General features: G+C 44.5%; 1 protein-coding gene across 1 annotated transcript; it reads right to left on the bottom strand.

The window, feature by feature from the left end:
- Window positions 1-582: 582 nt before the first annotated feature.
- LRRN1 (leucine rich repeat neuronal 1) lies at window positions 583-25,961 on the bottom strand. Its single transcript, XM_042799545.1, has 2 exons — window positions 25,722-25,961; window positions 583-8,420 (listed from the first exon to the last, which is right to left on the bottom strand). The coding sequence occupies exon 2, from the start codon at window positions 8,188-8,190 to the stop codon at window positions 6,040-6,042; it is 2,151 nt and encodes a 716-aa protein (XP_042655479.1). The 5' UTR covers window positions 8,191-8,420; window positions 25,722-25,961; the 3' UTR covers window positions 583-6,039.
- Window positions 25,962-26,600: the final 639 nt, after the last annotated feature.

The following is a 26,600-nucleotide window of genomic DNA, read 5'->3' as shown; positions in this document are numbered from 1 at the left end:
TCTTTGGGGTTGTTCACATTAAATTATATTGTTCCAAACTGAAAGTAGTCTGTAATACTCCAGTCATCTTTCTTCTTTGTTCCCCACCCTGATCTTTTCTGATACATTAATTCTTGCTTGGAATCAAGTTCAGCAGAATAGGCTGCAGGAGGAAAAGCTACTGTTTAAAAAAAACGGCCAAGAACTTTTACTCCAGGTGTGAGCAGAAACCTGGAACTGCAGTTTTAAAAGATGTAGACCTTCTTTAGATCACTGCAAATCAGTAACTCGATTGAGGATGACAGGATTTAAATCCCATCCCTCCACCCCCATAACTGAGCTCAAAATTATGGTTTCAAGTGATTTTTGAAAAAAATCTGTTATAAAATTCCACAGAAAATGTTTCACAGCAGCACAGAAATTAAGGAAAGTTAATACTTCCAGATGCACTGAAGAAAAATCTCATTTACCTGATTTTGCACCTAATGTACCACTGAAGTTAATGAGATATAAGCTCTTAAGTCATTTCGTTGCTTTTGAAAATTTCACTTAATGATCAATTCCAGATTTTCCGAAGTATTTATTTTCACGTATCTCAAAAACTGATGTTATGACTCTTTTATTATGATTCAGCATTCCTTTGGTCTACTTTACATAAACATACAACGGTACAAATTTTATGGTAAATCTCCTTCACCTTACCAAAAAGAAAAATTACTCTTTTGTTGCTTTCATACCAGTAGAAAAAAATAAGAGTCATCGTGTGCTCCCCACGTAGGGGCGGATGGAGAACTGGAGCGGAGAGCCGTGGGGAGGCATTCGGGGGGGTTCGTGGCGTGGGAGTGAAGGCTCTGGGTGTTCGCAGCAAGTGGGGAGGCGGCGGGGCCGCGCGGCAACGCTGCCTGCTGGAATCGCAGCCTTGCTCTGCCTTACTGACAGCAGCGATCTGAGGCCTCCGAAGGGAAACGGCTGGAAGAAAAACAGGGTAAGAACTGGGTGAAGGGAGAAAAGTTGGCGGGGAAGCTGCAAAGTTAAAGAGAAATTCAAAGTCCTTCAGTGTAATCTCCTGGGCTCTGGTGATGACCGAGGCTGGAAAGGATTTGCCCTTGAATGGCAGGATGAGAGCGGGGAAGGGCTGACTGCAGAGGCAAACATATGAGAGAGGGGGGGGATAAAAGTTCTCAAATGTAAAAAAATCGCAATAGGTGGAAAGAGCAGAAAAGATTGAAAGGTTGGCAGTTCAGGGGAAACACAAAACATTCGCTTCTGTATGACACTGCAAAGAAATGTTATCTGGGGGTTTTGGTGGTGATGTCTTTTTTTTTGCAGGGACGCAGAGCCAGTATTTTAACAAGGGCTGTGTGTAAGGGCGTTTGATATCTCCAGCTCAGGCACTCGGGGTTTTCCTGAAGAAAGAAGTACAATGGTAGCACGTTCACCTTGCCCTTTGGTCTTGGGTTTTCCCCAGCCGTGGGCACGGGGGCTGCAGGGGTTGTGCTGTCGGCGTGGTGAGCGTGAGAAGGCAAGTTCCAGTTGCAGCAGAAATCCATGGCATTCATTTTGGTGGTGGGTCGTGGAGCAGAACCACAGTGTGACAGCTACTCCCGGTGTGTCGGGTGGATTGGGAAACAGCTCCGCCAGCACCGATCCCCTGTGCCTCTGTGCTTCTCTACCACGACTTGCCCATCGTGCACGTGCCCATCGCGATGCTTTGCAGGATGGGGAGATGATTAGAGATATGCCCCAAGTGAATTGTCCTGGTCCCATACCCGGTGCGTTGGCTGATGCGACGATGTTCCAGAAGTAGCCCCCAGCTGCTTACCCCACCCCTTCATTTCAGGAATTTCACTGCAGTGGTTTGTCCTCTGTCTCGTTTTCAAGCTTGCCAGCACAAAGCAAAAGGAGCTGCCTGATCGGAACTTAAAAAGCTGCTCCTTTTATCACTTAGGTCCCAGCTTGGCAGTGGCAATAGGGCAAGTTCACACGCTTCTCACTGGGTCTCAGATTTCTGGACCTATTTCCACTTTTATCCCATTTATGAAAACAGGAGTCCAAACTGTTGGACTTTTCTCTTCGCAACCTTCATTCAGCAACTAACCGAGTACATATTCATGAGGCAGAGTGGGAGGGCAGACCGTAGCTCTATGAAAGTATCTGTATTTTTGCACTTTATTCCAAGACCAAGTCCAGTATGAGTTTGTTCGTGGCTGGAAACATGCTCTCTCAATCCAATAGGATATTATGATTTAGGTAAGGAAATGAAAAGTGGATTTAGCTGGAATACTGCATACCACGCTTGAGTGAGCTATTTACTCTTCAGGAGACTGAAATATTTTATTATTAGGCAACCAAGTGGAAGTAACACTGCAGAATTTTAGCTGGGTATGAAATATGTACCCTTACACAGCATTTCTAAACTGTTAGCAAGATGAAAGATAACAATGCTTTTTCACGTACTCTTTTTAAAGTGGCCAGTCTCAGTCTCTGATTCTGAGCAAACCGAAGGTGTGTTTTTGTCTTCAGTGAATGGTAGATGCAAATACATTTTGAAGGCAATTAGGCAGAGTATTTTTATTTTTGCTCACAATAAACTGCAAGCACATAATTGCTAGTACAAGGTTGAAGGTTATTTACTAGAATTCGATGACACGTGTGATTAATCTCTTACCTACTTTTTTTCACTTATTAGCAAAATTTTAAATTTCCAGGGGATCTGTACAGAATTCCAAGGGATGAGATTACAGGGCTGAAAATACTTATCACTGGTGGCTGTGTGTGCAGAATATACTGCGTTAACTAGGCGGTTCTTGCTGCTCAGCTGTTCTCGGGTAGCGTGCATCTCTCTCCCGGAGAACATCCAGCAACATCAGGTACCCCGAAATACTGCAGATCCGTGCATCCTGGAGAAGTGTCTGGCTGTCATACGGCCATTTGCTCCCGCTGTCCAACGGCATTGCTCTAAAAAAGATAACGAATGACATCAAAGTGCCAAAATAGGTGTGCAGGGAACAAAAGGCCTGTTGTTTCCCCGGTGGGAAGGAACATGTTGAGGATGGCTTTCCTTCCCGTACCCCCTCGCTGCTGTTGGCGGTTGCTGATCAAACTGTCGAGTGCTGCTCTGTCCTCCTCCGTGGCCACGTGTCCCTGCCACCTTCCTTTTTGCCAGCGTTTCTCAAACTGCCCAGCCAGCCAAGCGAAAACAAATCCGGCCACGCACACACACACACACACAGAGAGAGCAAAGTTCTCAGTGTGGGCTGTCTCTCCACCAGCAGACACTGGTCCGGTTGAGCGTGTTCGGAAGGCAAAGAGATCTCAAAGTCGTGTGTAATCGAGGGTGGGAGATGGGAGCAGGGAGGAGGAAGAGCAGGATCGCTGTGCTGGAGGGCAGCCGTTAGCTTATAGCGACCGGTGAACCAGCACCTTGGACCCCAAGTGACGCGTTCTCCCACCAGTTTGCTCAGAGGCTCGGGTAGAGCACCGGGGGGCTTTGCGTGATCTTCGTTACTGAGTATTTATGGTATTATAGCTCTACGGGCGCTGCGGGAAGCTGAGGAGGTGATGGAGAAGGGGGCTTGCACTGCACCAATCTGACACCTGTTCAATTAATTATTTTCTAGAGGCAATTTGATGATGTCATGCAAGTTGGAAGCCATAATTTTGCTGTCAACTTTGTCCTCAGCAACCTTTTTCTCTGAAAAAAGTAGAGTGGATCTTCACTGCAAAAGAGATCTCAGTTTTAATACACCATGCCTGCTATACTAGTAGAGGCTGTTTTAAGGTTAGAGTAGCATATAGACAAGATGATAATTATTGCTCTGGAGTTCTTCTGGAGAAGAAGGCGAGAGGAAATTTTCCATTAACATTAACAAGAAATACAGGAGATGGTGACAAATAAATGCTTCCTCCATGTTACTTCTCCAGGATCAAAAGACACCTGCCTAATCCCAACATCTAATTGTCACATGATTAAAAATGTATGAGATCTCATGAACATATGAAAGATTGTGTACAGCAGCATAAGTACTTGATTTAAATGCATAAATAATAGCTTCACTCAGCTTTATCTTGAAATGCAAGATCAACAAGGCATGTATCCAAGAGACGTGCTGAAGTTCTTGCACCAAAGCAGCTTATTAGTGAAACTCTGCTGATAACTTTTTCACTTTTAGAGAGCTGGCTGAAGGGCAAAAGGAAATTTGAAGCTATCTGTAAATCTGTGTGTGGGGGGGGCTTTGTTACATATATTTGAGAAGCTAGTGAGTTAAAAAACTTCAAACAACCCCAAAACACAGGCACATCCACGATTTCAACAATTAACTTTTACTTACCAAGAACGTATTTGGTATGTAAAAACATTTCAAAAGTTGCTCGTTGATAATGGTCATAAAGTGTAGAAAATTCTGTGCTTGCTGATTAGGTATCTAGTGTAAGTGTACCCACGTACGGCACCAGAACCCCCCCCTGCCTGTGGCTCGTGTGCAGCCCCTGCAGAGCACTGCCCTGCATTCAGAAAAGACAACGTACAAAGCTTCTGTAGGTTCAACTGTAAATTACGCATTTATATTATACCCAGTGCACACACAGAAACACCACTGCTTTCTGAGGTTTTGCACTTTTACCGTATTAATTCAGTAAAATACTCAGAGTACTGGTTAATTTTAAGCCTGTAAAGAACACAGCTCAGTATTGGACCCAAGCATCTTACTTTCTTGTTAGTTTTAGCTATCTTAATTTCTGCTTTTGAAGGAACGTTAATCCAATTCACTTTTTTTTCTTTCTTTTTTTTTTTTTAAAAGTATATGCCAGGATTCAACTGTTTTATTTCACTTTGGTAGCACTGAGTTGGTTTTTATGTCCTAACTGATCGTAATGGCAGCTAAATGTCAGCTTCGTTTATATCTTAGCTCAGAATATAAACAGAAAAGTATACAAAAAGGAAAATGTTTTGTTACACACTCTGTGAATTATTTTTGCTGTGTGCCTTATGCCAAACAGTTTTGATTCTGCATGTGATTTACAGTCCAAAAGCCATACTGATACATTTTTCTGATTGTATTATTTTCAATATTTTGCATCTAGTGAGGACAAAACACTACCATTAAAATAAATGCATTAAAAAAAAAAAAAAAAATTGGAACTCTGTTGAAATGTAATTCCATCAAGAAAAACCCCACAATATTTCTATATAACATTTTGGATATATTTTTTGTCAAAACATGATCACCAGTCAAACTAGTGACATCTAAACCAAATACATTATTGTGACTTCTAAAATAAAAAATCAGAACAAAACTAAATTTATTATAGCTCTGCCTTCATTAAACACCATGTGTTGGTGATTTAAACACAACAAAACTCTAGTATTCTTCAAAAGTGTCTACTAAATATAATAAAAAGAATAAGAGAACAATTAACATTTAGTCTGTTACATTAAAAAATTGGATGTACGTATTTCTATTGCCTGTTAGCTTTACCTAAGCCTTTTCAACTACTACAAAAATAAAAAGAAAAAAAAGAAAACTCATTGTTCAAAGTCAAAAACATTCAAATCAGTTGATACAACATTACAGTACAGTCAACTAACATCATTCCAGGTCTCCTTTTCTCCGTGTACGAGTCCTCAGACCAGTGTTACAAACCTAGTTCAATGCAGTTTCAAAACCGTATGTTAGCTTTGCAAGATACTGTATGTACTCTACTGATGGCTTCAGAAGAATGGGGTTGTGCTACTTTTGAATCACAGGGTAACCCCAGCCTCTCATTAATTTTATTCAGCACTGTAGTTAGAACAGCATTAAGTTTAGCACGATAACTAAAAACAGGGAAAAAAAAAAGAAAAAAAAAAAAAAAAAGAACTGGAAGCTAGGTGAAGCTGCCATTTGTGTCGAACAATTGCGATACGCTATACTAAAAAATTCTGAAATATCCACCTGTCCTCACCGCTCTGCCACAAACTAGCAAAGTCAAAAATACAAAAGTCTTCAACTTCTCATTTTTGCAGAATAAAGCAAAAAAGTCTTTGTGCTCCTTACTACCAGAAGCAAAATATCCTCTGAGTTACCACATGTAATAGCTTCTGGATGTGTCGACTTGGGTTGGCTTGGTCTCTGCAGAACCATCCTTTTCTTTTTCACTGTCACCTTCCCAGAGATTAATAAGTGGAGGGTAGAGCTCATTCAGTGGGATTGAAGAGGTCTTTTGCATATATTTTTTCAATGAGTGGTGGTAGTTTTTTCTCTTAAATCTTTTTGCAATATAAACAGAAATGGAGGCGAGGCTAATAACAGCAAACATGGATCCCATTACTGCTGCGAGGGCAGTGCTGGTTTCTTGGTCTGAAATATCTAGCGCAAAAGCTGCATTTTTTGTTGTAACATTAACACAGGACTTCTGTGTTTGCTGATGGATACTTGACACCGTTAGACACACTTCATAATCTGTAGATGGTTGTAAATGCGTGAGGTTATATTCATGTACATCAACCGGGACCCTAGCAGTGTACGTAATGTGAGGGTTGTCAATCTTCATAGTGGCCGATGACCATTTCAAATTGGAAGTCATGACATTGGAATTAACTTTCCAAGAAACTAAGATTGAATGCGACTCGGCTTGCTTAACGTAGATTTTCAGAACCTGGGTACCATCCAAAAGCGTTCCGTTCACCCGGATAGTAGCGACCCTCGTGTCGGCCCCTTCTATGTTTTGAGCAACACAGGTGTATCTCCCGGAGTCTTCAACCTGGATGTTAGAGATTTCCAAGGTGCCTTCACTACTCAGTTTGTACTTGTCAGAGAGACTTTCGACAGTTACTTTATTGCCGAGAGGAGTGACCCAGTAAATTTCTGGCTCAGGTTCTGCCATGGCCCGGCAATCTAAAAACACCGTCATGCCGATGTCCAAGTTTAAGTGATTCGGAAAGGTCTCGTGAGAGATCATTGGAAGACACTGTTCGTTTGAATCCTGTATTAACACCTCCTTCACCTGCTGTCCTCTGTATTCTGGAGGCATGGCGCAAAACATGGAGAGAGGTTCCATGAAACGGATGTTGGTTTTGTTTGAGTTGATCCAGTGAATGACACAGTCGCACCTGAGCGGGTTACTGTGGATACTGATCTCACGCAGGTTTGGAAGGGATTCCACCGTCTTTTGGTAGACTGCATTCAAGGCATTGTTGTTCAGCATCAAGCTCTCCAGGGCAGGAACGTTGCGAAATGCCAAACGATGGATGTAAGACAGCTTTGGATTGTTGGTGGCTTCAAGCTTTGTAAGTTCAGGCAGGTTGTCCAGTGCATACCTATCAACAGAAACGAGTTCTCCCATATTATTGATTCCAAGCTCTTTCAATCTGAGCATGTTTTTGAAATCACCTTCTTGAATTTTATGGATCGGATTTTTGTTGAGATCCAGGAATTTTAAATTTGGAACTTTCTCAAGTGCAAGCTGAGGAACTTTTACCAGTTTGTTGTCATAGAAGGAAAGACTTTCGAGACTATCCAAGCCTACCAAGGCATTGCCAGGAATGTCTGTGAGATACATACCTGCCAAAACTAGACTCCTTAAGTTTGAGAGTGGTTTGAAATTCATATCTAGTATTCCAATCACTGGATTTTCTCCAATCATGAGAATCTCTAAGTTTGGAGTAGAATCAAACCAACGGCTGTCAATAACCTTTAATTTGTTGGAGTTGAGATGTAATCTCAAAAGATTCTTCAGGCCAGAGAACGCGTTTGCAGAAATGCTGCTGATCTGGTTGTGGTTTATATATAGCTCCTGAAGATTGCAAAGGTCTTGCAAGCAGTAGTCAGTCATCTCTGTTATCTGGTTTTCCTCCAGGTGCAAAGTAGTAAGTTGAGTGAGATTTGAGAGCCCTACGTCTTTGATACTTGTGAAGTTATTTTGTGAAAAATCCAATTCTGTTAAATTAAACAGCTGTTGGAGTTCATCTGTGGTCTTTGCAATGTTGTTGCTTTGTAACAGAAGGACTTGAGTGTCACTGGAAAGATTGCTGGGGATTTTTGTTAATCGAAGGTCGTTGCAGTCAACTGTTGTGGCTTCCCTGTACGTTGACTGTGGTGTAAACCATGGCCTGATTTCACATACACAAAGCTGTGGACATTCGTTACTCTGTATGGAAGACTCAGTTAATGAATTCATTAACAATTCTAGCACCAACTGGCAAACAGTTAAAACAACTCCAACCTTCGCCATGCTGGTCAGCTAGTGAGTTCAGCTCCCCAGCCCCTCAAAATGGCAACAGATCGAGAAGGTAATTTGTTATCAGGCAGAAAATGTAAAGCTTAAAGTTTAAGGTGAAAGGCTTGGACATCCAGAAGGTGAAAGATGATTTTCGGAGTTTAGAGAAGACAAGAAATGGCCTGAAGACTCTCAGCTGCTCCTGTGTTCCAGAATCTTCTGCAAATCAGTGTCTGAAGATGTTCCTGAAAACAGATTAGGGTATATGTTATGCTCATCTCGTATACAGTTCATATATTATTTAATTTCTTCATCCTTTAAAGAAAAATATCTGAAAACAATCATTGTTTTCACATTCATCTCTCTTACAAAAATCCTGATTTGGTATAGTTACGTTATGTAGGGTTTGGAACTCTCTTCTCCTTGGGATTCACATGAGAAAACTCTCTGCTAGTCCCCAAGGGAGTGACTGCGACAATGTAAGCAATGATCTGAAATTAAAACTTTCAGATACCTTTCAGTTTTACTCTGCAATATTTGTTTGAATGATTTGAGAAATATTAAAGATGGAGGAAATGTTTGCGAGTACAGCCAGGTCTGAAATGAGCGTTCAGAGCATAATCCCGATGGGAGTCGGGGTGCCAGAGCTGTCCCCAGGGCTCAGAGAGCAGATGTGTGGAATTGGGGCGCAGGAAGATACTGGTTTATAAGTTTCAAGCTAAATGCATACGAACTTTGCCAAAATTCATCCGAGTTAATCAAATCAGTTCCAGATAACAGCTTAGATTTAATCCGGCTAAGCACCAAACAATAACAGTAAATTTGATTAAATGAATGTACTGTCCTTATTTTAGCTGTCTGTACTGCATTGTGCATCATATGTGAATTGTTTATTACAATTCCAAATTACTGTGTAAACCACACAATTTATATCTTTTTAGCCAGAAGTTATTCATGCAAGAGTATGTTTGAATTAACCCAACAGCGTCCGATACACCTCGGAAAATCTGATGCGTCATGGGTCTTTAAGGAAAATCTAAGTTCTTTGCAAGATCTTTCCCAGTCTCAATTTATTGAAAAAGCTCCAGGAAACAGTTTGTTATCTGCAAACCTATCTACTCCTGCGGCCGTAAAAAGCGTGGGTACGGTTTTGAGAGTTTCTGCACGTGTAAAAACACGGAGGTGGGGGCCTGTGCTGCGCAATGGCTGCCTGGCTTCCAGAGCAGCAGCGCGTCGCTCTGGTGGTGGTGACGCTGCACGAACCGATTTTCTCCAGCTGGTGCTCGTGGTGGGGAGTCCACATGCCTAGCTGTATTTCTCTTGGCTTGCTGTGCACATCGGTATTGGCAGGTAAAGTCCACCTTTACAGTGTTTCACAGCGAAGGTTAAACAGGTGAGCGCATGTGTTCAACAAGCTTTGAATTAAATACAAAGCACACGTGAGCGAGGCATGTGGCAAATCTGGGTAAGGATTTAAAGAGCAGACCTCTTGATTTCAAGGTGACACCGTAAATCTCATGCTCTGATGACTGCAGTCGAGACCTCTCAAATGCTTTGTCTTTTTATGTAACTAAAATAATCAAGTTGTGTTCTGTCTGAGACAGTGTACATAACGATAAAATGTAATAGCAGAAAACAGGAAATAGCATCTTTTTCAATTAGAACACAGTGATGCCTCAACCTAGTCAAAGTCCACAAAAGACATTACTATATAAAATAATAAAACTGAACACAGTTGTTAATAGTAGTTTCAAAATAGTAATCTAGATAGTGGTGACAGAAATGCCATTTAGACAACGCTTTTACCTCAAAATCTGGTCAGCTTATTAAATAAGGAAGTTACAGTATTTCAATTCAGATTATGATATAATGTAGTAAGTGGAACGCACCAAACAGCATTTTTATTTCGGCATGCTCTTATTTGTTCCGTGGTTATATTCTGGAGGAAGGGCAACAGGAGTGCTAGCCAGAAAGCATTTGACCCTGTTGAGTTAGATTTTCTCTCTGGTAGTTGAGACTTGAATGAGAGGTGAGAAGACCGTGCTGGAGGGGGAAGAGCCGGAGGCAGAACAAACACTCCTTCTCAAATAACTTCCTACTGATGGAAGAGTTGAATACGACATTAACTGCATTAACAAAAATAAATCCTAATGGCAGTGTAACAGTAAGGAATGTATTAACACAGTGATGAGGAGGCCGGCATAAACTGAGTTACGCCGACTTTAATGGATGCTTCTGGAACTTTTTTCCAAGTAGGTGAAGAGAAGGAAGTTCATGCCTGATAAAGCTGCGGGCCTTAATGATGTTCTAGTACTTATTTAGCTCTGATGTAGTTATATGAATCATGTAATACTTTACAAATGAAACTGTCCCAGAAAGACTTCAAAGCTTCTTTTAAAACATGTTGGAGCGTATCTAGATTTTGAAAAAAATCCGAATTGGATCCTTCCTTTGTTGAATATTTATATCCTCTTACTTGCAGATTACACTTATTTCATCCTTTGTAAGAAGGCATTTCTGGTTTTATTGAATACAGTTCTGGGCTTATGATCACCGTAGATGTACGATTTTACAAGTTCCTAGCGACACCCTCTCTTCTCTAGCTATTTTCTACTGCAAATGGATTTAATTTCCTTTAACTGGAAAATGTTCTTTAGAAATGCCCTGCGCATTACTGTCTCCAATCTCCCCCAGCCCAGGACAGCTTGGATGAAGCTATAAATGAAAATCCTTTGTCATCAAAAAGTAACTCCTGGCCAGCTCCACGTGCCCCAGTCCCCTTCAGTGCCGTGCTTACGGGGACGGCAGCCCAGAGGCCGCAGCGAAGGGAGAGGCCAAGTTGTGGACCTGTGCTTTAGCTGCTGCTCATGCTACAAAACCCCATCGGTCGCTTTGATGAGAATTCACGGGGCAGCCGTTACCGGTGCAAAAGTGCTCTGCAGTTTTCGGTAGCACTAAACAGCAATGACTGCTTTTGTTCTGCGGTCTGTGTATGATATACTTGACCGTCTCCGCTCCCGTGTTTGTAAGGAGAAGCTGCCGGCTCTCTGAGCAGCCACCGACAGCCGTCCCTTTGCCCCTGGATGTCTCGGCTTTTCAGTCTTTGCAGGACTGGTCCCAGACACCTCTCTGACATTTCGTGTCCAGAGGAATAAAGTAACACAAAGGTTTTTGCTGAAAGACTGTATTTCTCGAACGGTAGACTCTTCCAGTTCTGAAGTCCTTTCCAGAATTATAATCGCATCTTTCCTAATAAAAACCAGACAATATATGTATGTAGGACATTTTTTGTGGATAAGCTGGAGGACAGCCAGGTTTTGGAAACAAAATCTGTGACAGTACGCGGTTCCAAAAAGCCACCAGTGAATAACCACCAAGCCCATGTGGATAAACCAGCGATAGTTCCCGACTCTCATGGGAATCGGTGAGACTGAACCGAAAAGAATTTGAGTGTTAGTGTGAGCCCCTGTCCTGCTAGTCATTTCAGCATTTTGTCCACTGAGATCCTTTTTGCATTAAGTTGTTAATTTTTTTTTTTTTTTTTAATATAAAACTAATATAGTATGTTGCTGGTAGCCAAGTACAGCCCAAGTGTAGGGGATCAGTTCAAAAGATTTTGGCTTTTGAAGGCCAGGGAATGTCTCTTATAGAAACACCAGTTCCAGAACAGGGGCAGAGCAGTAGCTCCAGGCATTCTGGCTTAAGGGAGTTATCAGTCCTAAAAAACCTCCCTCAGGACAGAGTCATATCATAAAATCTTTTTTTTTTTTTTTTTCCTGAAGATGGTATTTAATATGGGTCATGTGATTGATGGCACTTCTTCCAGTTCTGTGTTAAAAATTTCTTTTAAAAATACTGGATGAGGAAACTTCTCCTGAACAGTAAGGGCATATTATACCTTCTTTCGAGAGATACTATGTTTGTAAAGGATAGCTTATAGCATTATCTGCCTTGCCTCTCATTTATTAAATTAATCTTTTCTGGTGTATCAAACCACTACAACAGTCGTAACAGCTGTTAACTTGATATCAACCGAAATAATGGTTAATTTTATGCAGGAGATACGAAGGGAAATATTTTACTAAGGGCTACGTAAATGCTTTTTCCATAGAACCATTCAGTACCCAGTGCATTAAGAAACCACATTTCTGCCAGGGAGCAAACCCGTGGTGGCTGTCTGGGGTATTAGCCGGTTCGTGTTTCTTGTGGGCAGAAAATGTGAGCATCATTCCTGTGTCTCCCACCTGGAAACGCAGCGGGGAGGTTTGTCTGAGGCTTCCCTTTCCAGCTGGGTTGTGAAAACTTTAATATTGAGAGTTTGTTTGGCCCAAGCAATCGTAATGGTGGGTATTTGGTTATGGAGCAGAAGATCATTTCAGCTTTTCCTGTGGGGTGGAAAGAGGCATGCGCTGGCAGCCGCAGCCTGCTGATGTTCAGGTGATCCGAAGAAAAAGTACACTGGAGTCCACAATGCAGTAAGAGGACAATATGAACAGACAATCGTGAAATAAACCATTCATTGAAAGTGTTCACAGTTAACTTGCCAACTAGAAAAAAATAGATATTAAACATTTTTTCTTGGTAATAGGAAGACAAGTGTTGTCGCTTCCTTGACAGCTGTATTAATGGTCACTATTAAAAGTTGCTGAAAAAAGAAGCAATAGAGTTTGCACATGGTTATTGGGATGTCTATAGAGAAACAGCGATACCACCACAGAAAATCTTCTCTCTGCACAGTTAAGTGGTTCGTTCTTGGAAAATTTCTTTTATATTACAAGTAGCATCAGCACGGATTTTGGTTGGCAGCCATATGTACTAAATGTGCCTAGGTAAAAGTTTAAGGGATCAGATACACGAAGAAAATTACCCCGAGCCAAGACAAGCAATTTATTTTGCACTTGCTGTGAGCCAGAAGCACATACTGATCCACAGTACCTACCCATCTCTCCACAGAAACATTTTCATATATTGAGCCTAAGTAATGTAGCTAGTCTTTTGGAAAATTGTCTGTTGTGCTAATGTTCTGCTAATGACTCGTGCAGCTTGCTTGTTTCCCCATCATCACCGTTTGTGAAACTACTGCCATACAAACACCCTCCCTCATCAGTCAGTTTGGGAAGACTCGTCTGCGCTGCTGCATCCCGGCTTCAGGTGGGTCACTAGGAAAATTGCACATTAGACAGCCCAGCACCCGTGCCCAGGGAATGACCGAGTATTGTGCCAAGGAGTAAGCACTGGTGAAGCTTCAGCTAGAACACGGTGATCAGGGAAACCAAATTCAGACTGGCATCAAGCGTTACTCCATAGTCAGGGAAAGGAAGAGCCTGGTCAGACAGGGGATGCTGAAAGAACTTGGCTTGGCTGGTCTGGCAAAGGTCGTGCCTGAAGAGCTACTGATGCTAGAAGGCACACAGGAGATGAACTGGCCCATAATGGGCTCGGGGTGCAGGCCAGTTAAGACAGTTTGACAAGTTTAAGGAAAAGGTGTTGTGTATATGTTGGAGGTAAAAAGTGACTGGCCTTGCTTTGAGCTTCAGCAGGGCCGTTGCAGTTCTAGATCCACCCATTTTGTCTAGAGGAGAGCTGAGCTAGTGGTGCCGTACTTTGACGGTGCTTTAGGAGAGAGAGGCAGCCAAGTGCTGCCACAGCTCTATGTACGTGCACACATCAAATCACACGAGCAGGCACAACACAAAACCTGGACTAAAATGTTGGGTTACTAAAAATGAGGGCTTACGCCAGTCAAGAGCATCAGTGGCCTTGTACATCCTAGAGAAAGAGGCTGAACTTGGACTTTAATAACCAGGATATTTACAGCCGACCTACGGAATGGCTCCTTTCCCAGGAATCAGATTTTCAAGTGCAAACCTGTCTATTTAGAAAAATATTGAGGAATCGTGCCTCACAGTAAGCCTTTTATACTGAGGTTTTTAAAGTCTCCGATGTCATGAGGAAATAAGCTATTTACAAGCCTGAATCGTGTAAAATACAGAAAAGTCAAGCTGAAGATGATGTGAGTCAGTTGAAGGAGCATACCAAAATCTGAAAACGGGAGCTTGTTATTAAAAGCAAAGACAAAACCAAGAGCCTATAGGACATGTAATAATGGCATAAAGCTTCAAAACGCATCCTCGGGGATTTATAATACTTAAGGTTTGGGGTTTTTTTTTCCCTGCAAATAATACCTACTTTTCTTCTTGTCTGTACACACATTCCATCAAAGTCAGTGTTTAATTTTAGGGAAAGCTCTGGTGAGAATGCAGTTTGCTGTATTTCAAGACAACGTTAGCATGCTTTATCTGTGTTCTTTTGAAAAATACTAGTCTTATCTCCACAGAAGAAATACGGAGAGCGTCCTATTCATAATGCCTGCACTACAGAAACAGCATATTAAATCTCTGAAATTTGTAATTTATTGGGGTTTATTCTTAAGACTTGCATCTGACACAATGTTTTCCATTAAAATATTGAAGTAAATTTGAAGGAGAGAAAGAAAATTATTTTCATTCATGCACTGATCTCAAGTACAAGGGGCTAGATACCATGCAGAGTACAGCTACTGTATATTGATGGCTCATCAAATCAACCATGGAATTGAAACCCAGCTTCTGTCATCTGTTTGAAAATCTCTTACAAATTACCATTAACAAGTCATATTAGAAACATCAGGAATAATAAGTGCTTTCCAAACAGTGGGTGGTCAAATTATATAGTCTGTCTGTTTTTTTTCTTTAGGAAAGAAGAAACTCGTAAAACCATGTAAAAGCCTTGAAAAGGTCCTGCCCGTGGGTCAGGGCAATCCCCAGCACAGACCCAGGCTGGGCCCTCGAGGAGTGGCTGGAGAGCAGCCCCAAGGAGAGGGACTGGGGGGGTTGGTGGGGGGAAAACTGCCCGTGAGGCAGCCCCGTGCGCTGGCAGCCCAGAACCCACCCGTGCCCGGGGCTGCAGCCAGAGCAGGGGGGGCAGCAGGGCCAGGGGGGAGATTCTCCCCCTCTGCTCTGCTCTGGGGAGACCCCCCTGCAGTGCTGGGGCCAGCTTGGGGGCCCCCAACATCATAAAAAGAACAGGGACCTGGACCCCCCCCTCCCTGGAAGGGTTCAAGGCCAGGTTGGACGGGGCTGGGAGCCCCCTGGGCTGGGGGAAGGGGCCCTGCCCGGGGCAGGGGGGGGCACTGGGGGGGCTCTGAGGGCCCTTCCCACCCAAACCGGCCTGTGGTTTGATGATTCTAGGAAAAGATGAAAGGCAAGTTATGTCCGTACAGTAGTAATATTCCTAGATTAGAAACCCAACTTATTATCTACTTTCTTACTATGTTTATTTTCATAAAATAGATTAATCTTGGGACAATATGGACTGCTCTTTTATTGCCCGTGACTAGTTTTCATGACCTGCTACACAGGGTCTGCCCCTGTTCAATATGAAGACAGTAGTAACGCTTTTATTTCGTTCAGTGGTGAAGAATCATGTCTGTGCTTATTATCCTCATTCCATGTAATTGCCAGATAAAATTATTTGACTAGATCAGCTTTCCTGACAGCCACCAAATAACTTCCACTGTCGGGTTAAAAGCCAATTTCATGAGATCTTCCTTGCAGCTCTTCCCTTCTGCACTGAAATGCAGGACAGATACCTGCACTTGATGGAGGACAAACCACTGGGGAAATTCTTTAATTTCCACCTGTACATGCTGTAATGCCTTCACAGCCTTCTGTATATTTTAAATGCAAGGGAGAATTTAAACCTAATTGGTTTTAGCTTGTACAGTGCCTAAAATTTATGGAGCATAACTAATTTTGGAAGACCTGTTCCAAGAATTTTTTGCATTTAGTGTATCTTCTGGCTGAATAAAGAAAGAGGACCAAGAGTAGAGAAATACTGCCACGTCTTCTAATCATATTTAAAGAATAGAAATGGAATTCAGTGTCAGCACACTTGGATCTCGGAACCACGTGGAAGGATGTGAACATCTTGTTGCCTGGGGGGGAACCTACCTCACAGGGATTTCATACCAGAACAATTCAGATAATCTCTGCTTCTAGCTATCAAAATCAGTACAGTTCAAATAATTGAAAAAAAAAAAAAAAAAAAAGAAAGAAAAAAAGAAGAAATGGCTCTAAAAGAGGAACAAGGGCATTAAGAGATTGGGTTGGATTTTGAGTAGAATTTTCTTTTTGGTTTTTGACTACTCTTGAGAGCCAAGGCAGCTTGGCTAGTGGAAGTGACGTGTTAATAATGATGAAGTAAGGATCAAGTGAGAAATATTTTTAACCACAAGAAATATGGATGCCAGAACTCCACGGGATTTTCATGAAGCGACAGAAAATCCTCTTCCTCTCTTTTTGCTGACTGGCTTTCTGGCAGTACGATTATTTTGCTTCCTACTCAGTTCCAGATCAAACTCCAGTTTTATGAGTCATTCAGGATCCCCCACAGTTAGGAAAGACCCCGGTGTGTAAGTAGTTGTTACTACCATAAAGGATGCCAAAAAAATCCTGTGCTAGAAATGGTAGCCAATAAATAAAAACTGAAATGAGTCAGTATCTCAGTATGTATTTATAAAATCAACGTAATAGCAATGGCTGTAGGAAATGCCTCAGACTTGCTATTAAAAAATAATATGTACACGTGTGCGTGTGTATGTAACAAGCCAGCCATCTAGAGCTTCAACTGTTTATCTTCAAGCAAGAAAAAAAAAGAGTTGTTGTTTTGGTCTTTGTTACACTCTACTGTGGTAATTCTGTTTCCTGTGGCTGTACTATGTGTTTAGTTTTCAATTATTAGTGATTAAACAGTGTTTTACTGCTAGCCTACATCTATATCTATGCAGTTTATACATGTAGTGTGCTTACAGAGATTTCAGCCCTTAGAAGAGGCTTTTATTGATTTTTTTCCCCCCCCCTAGGAGTTATATGCTTGCAAGATCAAATTCTCTATTTCTGAGCTATATTTACATAGAAATGTTAATAAAACCATATATCGAATTGACTGATATGGAGACACCTTACTGTTCACTCAAGACTGAACATACCAGTAACCAAATAAATTAATTTATCACGGGAGGTGCTGAGATCTAATATAAGGGCTGTTAGCACCAAGACAAAGATTTGGAACTCAACCAAGTAGAAATGGGATAGAAGTAATTCCATTAAGTGGCTACAGATTTGCTTTTGGTACTGCTCTGGACTAAGGCTTTGCTCTGATCTAAGAAAAAAGTTATTTTCTCTCCAGTTAGACAGCTGTATTACATGACCCTCCCTTACCCCTTTTCACTATTCTTTCTGCAGTTTTGAACGGGCTTCTATGTGAAGTTTTTTTCACTTTTCTAAAGACCTCCTTTTTCCATTCTCAACTGACAACCCAATGTACCAGCGCACTGTACTGAGAAATTATCTGTTCATGGAGTGTATGTTGTCCATCATTATTTCATTCCAAAATGGTTTAAGTGGTATTGCTTGGAACGTAGGGCAGGTCATCTGCCACCTCATCAGGAAGGGAAGGCTCATTCAACTGGGAATAGTGAAAATGTTAATAGGCTGTATTGAGCTATTATTTCTCTTTATCTCAAGTATCACCTAAATTTTGAGACTAACTTTGTTTCATGCAGAAAACAGATCAGAATCTGGCGTTGAGAAGTTCCTGAGATGCGAGAGAGAGAAAATACATCATATTTAATCTATTTGTATGTTTAAGAATAGACTTATAAATCGTTCCTTTAGCTTTAGTCCTCAGTCTTGTCATGGCAACGTCAGCAGTTTTTCCACAGATAGGTTTATTTCATAAGTGCTTGCAAAATACAGAGGTACTATAATTGCTGCCTATTGCAGAAAACATAGGAGAAGTTGTTTCTCTCAAAATTTTAAGTTATTGATGCTTTGTAGATAAAGTCTTGACCTAATTAAGGCGATTCATTCAGGCACAGTAATGTTTAATTCGTATATAGTAGACTTCTTTCACTTAAAGGGGGCAGGAAGGAAAACATATTTGCCAATGAATTTATAAAGAACACTTACCTGGTTTTACTCGGTGCCTGATACTATAATGAAACCATTTTAAAGACCTGTTTTCAAGCTATTTAAAAACTTCTTTTTCCAGTTGGTTCACTTAACTGGTTGTTCAACCATGGGTAAAGTAAGCTATTTTTGCAATAGATTTACAAGTCACTGCAATGCCTATTATGAATGGTGGATCTCTGTAACTATCAATATTTACTCTATTTCTTTTAGAATGATGGATCATTTGTAATTTAAAAATTTAAGAAGGCCAATCAGTAGCTCATCTGCATGTTAGCAATTACATGCAGCACATTAGCAAGGTATGCATTTACTAGGTATTTTTGGACTTGCTTAATCAAATAAATCATATGATGCATGAAATAACAGAAAATGTAGGATTCATTATATCAATGATAAACACTTTCAAATTACAAAAAGGCAATCCAAGCTTTGATTGCTATTTTACCAAAAAAAAAAAATGCTACTCTGCCGAACTTTAGACAAGCTCAATAATTCTCTGCAAGTAACTCTGATGTGTTTCTTAGAAGTTACTTGGGCTGATTCTTCGCTGTGTTGCTGACAACCCCTGAAGTCTAGAGCAGACCTGGGCTTGGTCCAAGCGGACCGAGCCTTTTGGAGCACAGGCAGAGGTGGGAGTTGTGAGTGGCCAGGGAGCTGGGCCGGCACCGCGGCGCGCGTCCTGGAAGCGGAGGGACCCTGTGCACCTGGGGGTGGGCGGGGAGTTCCCTGTGAATCCAATTCTTACATAAAGACAAACTCCAAAGATTGCCTTTTGCTTGATGACTCAAGTTGCGTTGCACAAAAGGAGTTATAACTCAAATAAAATGAGGCATTGAGGAGTATATGATTTATCAGACTCCGGTACGGAAGAGAAACCCAGCGAACACTTCCCAGGAAGAGATCCCAAACCATTGATACTATCTTTAAAACCTCACTCTGATAAAATAAGGACTGCTGACCTCTGGTGAAATTCTCCAGTGGAAGGGACAAAGACGGCAGTTACAGAGATGGGGATCTGGGTTAACTGCAGGCAGTGGTGGAGTTTCTCCAGTTTTGGGAGGTATTTATTGAACACAGGAATCTGGTTTTGGTCTCAGCGGCTCGTACTGAATATGTGTCTATGAAACCAGAACTTGGTATTTCTGGAATATTCAACACCTGCACAAGAAGTGTCAAACAGACACAGCAGACACATCCTTACAGAAGTCTCCTCTGTCCCACTGTTGCAGTTACCTTAAGAAAATAGCTTGAATCCTAGAATATTATTTTGATTTTAGTTTAAAATACGGCTTTGATTTAAAATGGAGTTATAGCAGCTATGAGAATATAAAGCCCACTAAGGCCCTTAGGAGTAGGTAGCTAGTATGGTGTGTGCCTAGAACACTGTCCGAATCGTTACGGACCCTGAATTAAAACAATGGGTGCTGGTTATGGATCTTGAGTCAAAACAATAGGTGCCAGAAGAGACCGGGTTTGGTTTGGAAGATCAGCCAAAGAAGAAATGAGCATCGGCCAAAGATGAATTGAGCATGTGGAAGGATGGAGTTCAGTCAGCCGACACAGTGAGGAAGACTATCGACGAGCACCAGAGGACCCCCGTCCAACATAACCACACGTGTTAGAGATATTTGCATATGATAAAGATTTCCAGGAAATAACATGAATATGCTGATCATTGCCCTCCCCCCATTCTATTCAAATCAATCAGTAAAGATGCCCAATGATTTCTGTAGAATAGGAATAGAGGTAAGGTGGGGTGACTGAGAGCCAATCATTATTAAGGTCAAGCTAAACTTTATGAATTTTGTTGATCTTCTGTAACCATGACTCTGCTGCAAAAGCGTATGAATATGTTGTGCTTTGGACCTGTCAGCGAACGCCTCTTCGGCGGAGCTATCCCCCAGCGCTGGCATAAAGAAGGGCCTGCTTATCTGCTGGGCGTACACGAGTTCTGTTGGCGGTTTGCGACCGCTAACACCACCGTCACCTATGCCATTTTTCAGTCCTGCACTTGACTTTCAGACCTCCTGCTTATCTACAACAGCAAGTCTTGGGAGCCGAAACCAAGGGCTCCCGGCCGCCCACGCTGCTCTCGGAAGCGGGACGTGCCCGGCCAGGCCTGGGGGGCTCTCCGGGACCTCCCCAAGGCGATGGGGCTGCGCTGCCCAGCTGGGACAGGGCAGCGATGGCTCCCACCCGCAGTTGGGGGGCACGGGGGGGGGGGGGGGGGAGATCCTGCTCTAGTCCCACTCCTGGAGCAGCATGGCATGAAGAACGTCCCCCGCCTGGGGTCTGGCTCCCTTCGGCGGCGAGGAGAGCCCCTCTCCTCTCGGGGGGGGAACCCAGCCAGAGGCAAACCCTGCCACATAGCGTGGGGGGGAAGGCTCGGCTTCGAAAAGGAGCTGGGACTCCTGCTCTCATCAAAGCTGACAGACGAGTAAATTGCTGGAATCGCCTGTTTGTTAAATTTAATACCTGGAAATGAAACGCTGACGATGTCTAAAATTGCTGAATAAACCCCCTAAGTAATCTTTGCCTCCAGTGGTAAACGGACCGCTCTGGTTTGTGAAGTGGCCGGGGAAAATACTGTCCTGTGTTACCAGAGAGGACTAAAGGGCAGCACCTTAGGAGGGAGACTTATGTAGCAAGACCACTGTACCCAATAAAATAAGGGAAAGAGCTCTGTCTCTATGGCACTTTTATAACTTCTGTGCATTCTCAATACAGTATCCTGTTAAATATTTCAAATCCATTGCTTACAATTGCTTTGCCCTGCCGTTCTTTAAGCTAAAAAGAAAATAGAAAAAAGCAATAGAAACCGACTCCATCTCAAATGCTTGATCTTTAGAAACTGTCCTCCAGGTCCCATTCTTTTGATAATTCAGCCAGCTGGAAAGTCAAGCAGATGCTGGCTTGTATCACCAAATTAAGATCTTAGAAGTGAATTTATATAAATATTTTTGCAGTAGAATTTAAGAGCAGAGACTAATTCTCTTCCCACTGATGCCAAAGACTTCTTCTGTCCTCAACAGGAGGAGATTTAGGCCAATATAAAATAGGCCAACCCAGTCTTTGCCTTCAGTGGCATGTATAGAAAAATGAAAGATAACATCTAAATAGCAGAACAAAATTTGAATGAAGTTGCAGATCTGTAAGCAGCAATGAATAAGAGAATGTGCTTTAGAAGAATTTTCATCTGGGTACCTCTTGAACCTGTATGGAGGCATGTTCTGTTCCTGACCTTATAAAGTCCGTTAGTGGAAGACTTAATTACTCAGCTACAGGAAAAGAATGAGAGTGGAAAAACCACTGACTAACTCACTCGAGCACATCCTCAGTAGACTGTTTCTTATCAAAGTACTCCTTTGATTTCTCTTTGCAGAATTTAAGCACTCCGAGTCTTAGAGAAACACCATTATTTCCTAGTTTTATGACATACCAACAAAATCAGTTTCTAAGTCAACCCCATGTTTTTCTTTTAACTCTTGCCCATCTTTCTTCCCATAGGGGGTACGTGTTAATTGCAGAGACACAAGGGAGTTTGGGAATATTTTTCCGTGTGCTTTCTTGGATTTCTGCAGATGCTGCTGACGGAGCAGGCATGCTGGGGGCCGGCTCCTTCCCGCCTCTGCTCCCCCGGGAACCAACAGGCATTGCCAGCTGGTGGAAAAATTGTGTCAACTCAAAAGTTGTGCTTTGTATAGACCTCGCCGTGCTGCAAGTTGGTTTGTTGGTTTTTTGTTTTGGTTTGTTTGTTTGTTTGTTTAAGACAGACATGTTTTGTATTTGCCATAGCATTTAAGGGCGGATCCTGCTCATCACTTCACCACTCCTGACCGGAGCCTGGAATTTACAATTCCTGGGAGCATCGTGCCATCTCCCACGGCGGGATTTCCAACAGGGAGGAGATGCAAAAATCAGCTGTCGCGAGGCTGAAATGCAAGTTCCCTCTCAATTAGCATTATCTAAACAGATAGGAGGAGAAATAGATTCATGTGCTTCCAAAAACTTTACATAGATTTTCTTCAGTTCTCTGTCTACAAAATGTCTGCCAGGAAAAAAATCTGGAGCTTGGCAGGATGAAGCCTCACACGTGTATTGTTCGTGTAACTATGGTAACCTACAAATGCCACCAGTGTTTCCATTTCATACACAAATGAGGGGACAGCTGTGGAGACCACATGTCTGCCAATGGAATAATATATGTGAACTAGGATGGCTTGGTCAGAAAATTACAACTCATTTATATTAATCAGGGCTTCAAAGAACAGTCACCTCCGTAGTTACCAAGTGCGCAGTAAAAAAGTGATTTTTATTTCTGACAATGTTTGGCTCTTCAGTAAACATTTTCAGCATCTTGCTACTTTGCTGGTTGAAAAACAAAAAAAAAACAAAACTAAAGAATGCTGTTAGCAACCAGTGCTCTTCTGTAAATGTCACTTAGTTTGTGGTTTTGTATTTTTTTTTTTTTCTTCCTCTCCTTTGGTTTCATCTTTCTCTGATGCCTGAGCCTAGTCTGAGCCTGACACAAAGCCTGACCTGGGACCAGGCATGCTCCACAGCGTTCGCCTGGGGAAGCAGCAGTTCCAAAAGAGGCAGAAATAACATGGTATAGAGCTCTAACCCATCTACCAAAGGGAAAAAAACCTTGTTTTCCTCGTTGGTATCATTAACAGAAACAAAAGCTTCAAAGCAATTCATATGAGAAATTTTAAAAAATAATCAAAAATCGCTTAAATGAACTTGGAGTTTATATCATCCCTCACAACAACAGCAACAAAATAACCCATGGACTCAATAATGCAAATAAACCTTTTTCAGTAAATATTAAACTCTGCAAGCTGCAGCAGCAGTAATATTTGACTGGGGTTATGATTCATCCAAGGTGCTTTGAGTGTCCCTACCAAAAAAAAAAAAAAAAAAAAAAATAACCAAGAGCTGGTAGCTGCTGCCTGCCTTGGCAGCAGCCGCCTGCCGACAGCCGGATGCAGCAGGAATCCAGCACGCCGATTAGCAAAAGTTTTCCCCGGCTTCTGCAGTGCCACGATACCGTCTCGGGGTAAAACAAAAGGCTGCAGCGTTCCCAACCGCGCGGCTCGGCAGCCCGGCGGCCGCATCTGCCGGCACCGAGGGGCACTCCCCCGCCACAGCGGGCTGAAAACTTGGAAGCCACTCTTGTGGAAATGCTCGCCTCCTTCTCCGCCGGTTGGAACCCCGGGCACAGCTGCCTGGTTTTAAACCAGGGCTTCCCAGCCCCCAAGCTGGTGCCGCGCCTACCCAGTTGCCTGAGCCCTGGTAAATCAGATGGAACAGAAGTTTCTTTTTGCTGCCAAAGTTTGGGTGCGCTCGGCGTTGTTCATGTCAATAAAACCCCCACAGTTTCACAGTTAACATTAAAAAGTTGTTATCCTTTTATAATCTATACAACTTGATATAAAAGAAAAAAAAAAAAAAAACCAAAACCAAATGATTTCTTTTACTAATCAGTATGTCTGTTCTAGCTAAATGGAAAATACTGTATAATCAACACAATAACTCGTCTGTTAAAGTCCAAAACACCTACTGGGATATATGATTTTATAGGGAGTACATACACATTTATTCAGATAACTTTTTAACTGTCAAGGCAGAAGTTGAGCTGTAGCTCTCTCAAAGCCCAGGTTTCATCTTTCGGGGTGCCCGGGGCACGGCCGGCTTGCGGCAAGAGCCCAGCACCAACCGGACATCACAGATCTGGACCCTTCTCTACTTCGTCACCCGGGGAAGCTTCGTGCACTGCTGCTTCTCTCTCTCTCTCTCTGCGTGTCTGTCTTTTAAATTAATTTCTATTCCAACTCGCAAGACTTTTGGATGTGCTCCGGGAGGACCCTTCAGGCACCAGTCGGGACTGGTGCAGTATGTGGCTTCGGCATTTGCAGCATCTCTGAGATCACCTCGTGTACATCTACATTCGCCTCCCTCCAAGGTTTATTATGGTCTGGTTCAGAAACGCCAAGCTCCTTTTCTAGGGATCCTTTAAGTCTGTAGGGAAAAGACTTAAAAGGTTCACAAACTAGTTTTTATTGAAGAGGTTCATTACTTGGGAACTATCGCGCAGCTCCCGGACAAAACCAGAAGCATCCTGGGTGTGATCTCTCACCTCTGGACAACATTATTTTCTACTTTGAGTTTGATTCCGTTACTTTTCCTTCCATCGCCTAGCGGGAAAACCGCACCGAACCAGCACTGAATAACTTAGGGAAAGCTGGAAAATAGCAGGCAGACATCTGCTGTGTTCCCGCCGGCACAAAGCGCCCTCCCCGCGGGGCCGCACAAGGCGGGGCGAGCTCCCCGCGGGGCGCGGTGGCCCCTCGGCCACCCCCCAGCGCAGGGGGCCGCCCGCCCTTGCGTCCCGCTCCGCGCCCGCGCAAGGGAGGGCCACACCGCGGCCGCCTCTTTGAAGCGACGGACTTTTTTTTTTTTTTTTTTTTTTTTCTTCAATATCAAAACCAGAAGAAACCCAGCAGCCCCCCCCGCGGTGGTGAGGGCGGCCGGCGGGAATCCCCGCCGGGTGCTTCGGTGTCCCCAAACCGCAGTGACACGGGTGGGGAGCGGCCGTTCCACCGGCGACAATGCACTTGGCCCTGGGAGGAAGGTGGCGGAGCCGGCGGCCCCGCGCACACTGCGCCTTTATTGCCGTTTTCTGAAGGGCTATTGTTACACTGAAGACTCCTTGTCTTTCCCAATTCCTCCGGGTGAATGGCTGGGAGAAGACATCTGCCGGGATCCGCTCCCATTCGCATGCAAATCGGAGGGTCGGGCCGCTGGCAGCCCCGCCGCGCAGCCGGCACCGGCTCCGCTCCCCCCCCCCCGCGCAGGTACGCGGCCGGGAAACCACGCGTTTAACGGCAAAACTAAACCGCGGCGCGGAGTGTGTGCGTGGGGGGGGGGGGAAAAGGGAGGGCGATGCTGCAGCACACACACCCCCCGCAACCTCCCCAGTCGCTCCTCCGCGGAAACACCGCGGCTCGCCCGGAGGTGCGAGCCGAAAGCCGCCCGCGCTCCCGGGGGTGATGCTGGGGCGGTGCGGAACGGCTGCCCGGGCCCCCCCCGGAGCTCCCTGCCCGGGCCCCCCCTGGAGCTCCCTGCCCGGGCCCCCCCTGGAGCTCCCTGCCCGGCCCACCCCTCCCGGAGCTCCCTGCCCGGGCCCCCCCCCCCCCAACCCCCGGAGCTCCCTGCCCGGGCCCCCCCCCCCAACCCCCGGAGCTCCCTGCCCGGCCCACCCCCCCCGGAGCTCCCTGCCCGGGCCCCCCCCCCCCCAACCCCCGGAGCTCCCTGCCCGCCGGGACCATCCCGGCAGCCGCACGGGAGCTGGTTGGGGCGGAGGGGGGGAGGGTGGGGGGGGGAACACACACACGGACGCAGCCGCTACCGCAAACTTTCCTCCCGCCCGGCTCCGTGCGGGGTCCCCGGGGCTCCCCCCAGGCGGGGCGGCCGGCCCGCAGCGCCCCGCAGGCCCGGCTCCCCCGCCCCGGGCTCGGCGGAGGCACTTACCGGCAGCCGGTGCCCGCGGAGCCGCAGCGGAGGCGGCACATTCGCAGGTCGCCGCGGATCGCGCCGCGCCGGTGGTGCGGAACAGCAGCGGCTTCCAGAAAACGGGGTACGGGGAGAAGGGGAAGGGGAGGGAAAAAGGAAGGGATGGGGGGGAGGGGGGGGGGGGGGCGGGCGGGCTGCGGTGCCGGTGCCCGCCGCCCGCTCTGTGCCGCCGCCGGCGCGCACCTGGGTAGGCGCCGGCGGTCAGCTGACGGGCTGCGCTCCCATTGGCCGGGCAGGCGCCATCTGCGCGGGGCGGGGTGACACGCCCTCCGTGGCCACGCCCCCCCAATCGCCACGCCCCGCCCCTTAATAGCCACGGCCCCCGCGCAACTTCCGCGGGGCGGTTAGAGGTTCGTAGAGAAAGCGTGTTTGCACGCCTCGGTGTGCGCTCCTGCGTTGCTCACGACTCCGTCGTTAGGTTTCAGAGTTAACCGCTCCTGGAAGAAGATTCCGGCGGTGGTTGGTGCGCTCCGGGAAGGGGTGGCGTCGCAGACATTTTGGCCAACCCTAACAATGAAATATCTCCCGCGCTACACGTAGCACTGCATCCTCAGGCAGAGCGTGGGCCCGTCAGGGAGCACTGCCAGGCATCCGTGCGCCTTGCATCCTCCTTCTAAATTTTTTACAGACTTTTAAAAAAGTGACACAAAGGTCAAGGTGCAAAGCCAGGTGACTTCAACCTTAAGAGTTAGTTGAGCCCAGAATTCCAGGATTTCAAGATTTCTGTGTAAGCCCTTGGGTGCGTTCATCCCCTTCACTCCCGATTTTCCCTCTTACCTCTTTTTTTTTTTTTTTCAGTTTTCTGAGTTTGGAGTTACTGACTTGCACCTTTCCCTG

This window comes from Tyto alba, unplaced genomic scaffold, assembly GCF_018691265.1.
Source record: "Tyto alba isolate M040663 unplaced genomic scaffold, T.alba_DEE_v4.0 Super-Scaffold_3, whole genome shotgun sequence".
Classification (NCBI taxonomy): Eukaryota; Metazoa; Chordata; class Aves; order Strigiformes; family Tytonidae; genus Tyto; species Tyto alba.
This window is presented reverse-complemented; position numbering and strand designations above follow the sequence as displayed.

What these genes read in the sequence shown, in the direction of transcription:
- LRRN1 (XM_042799545.1), bottom strand. Translation starts at nt 8,190, where the DNA reads ATGGCGAAGGTTGGAGTTGTTTTAACTGTTTGCCAGTTGGTGCTAGAA.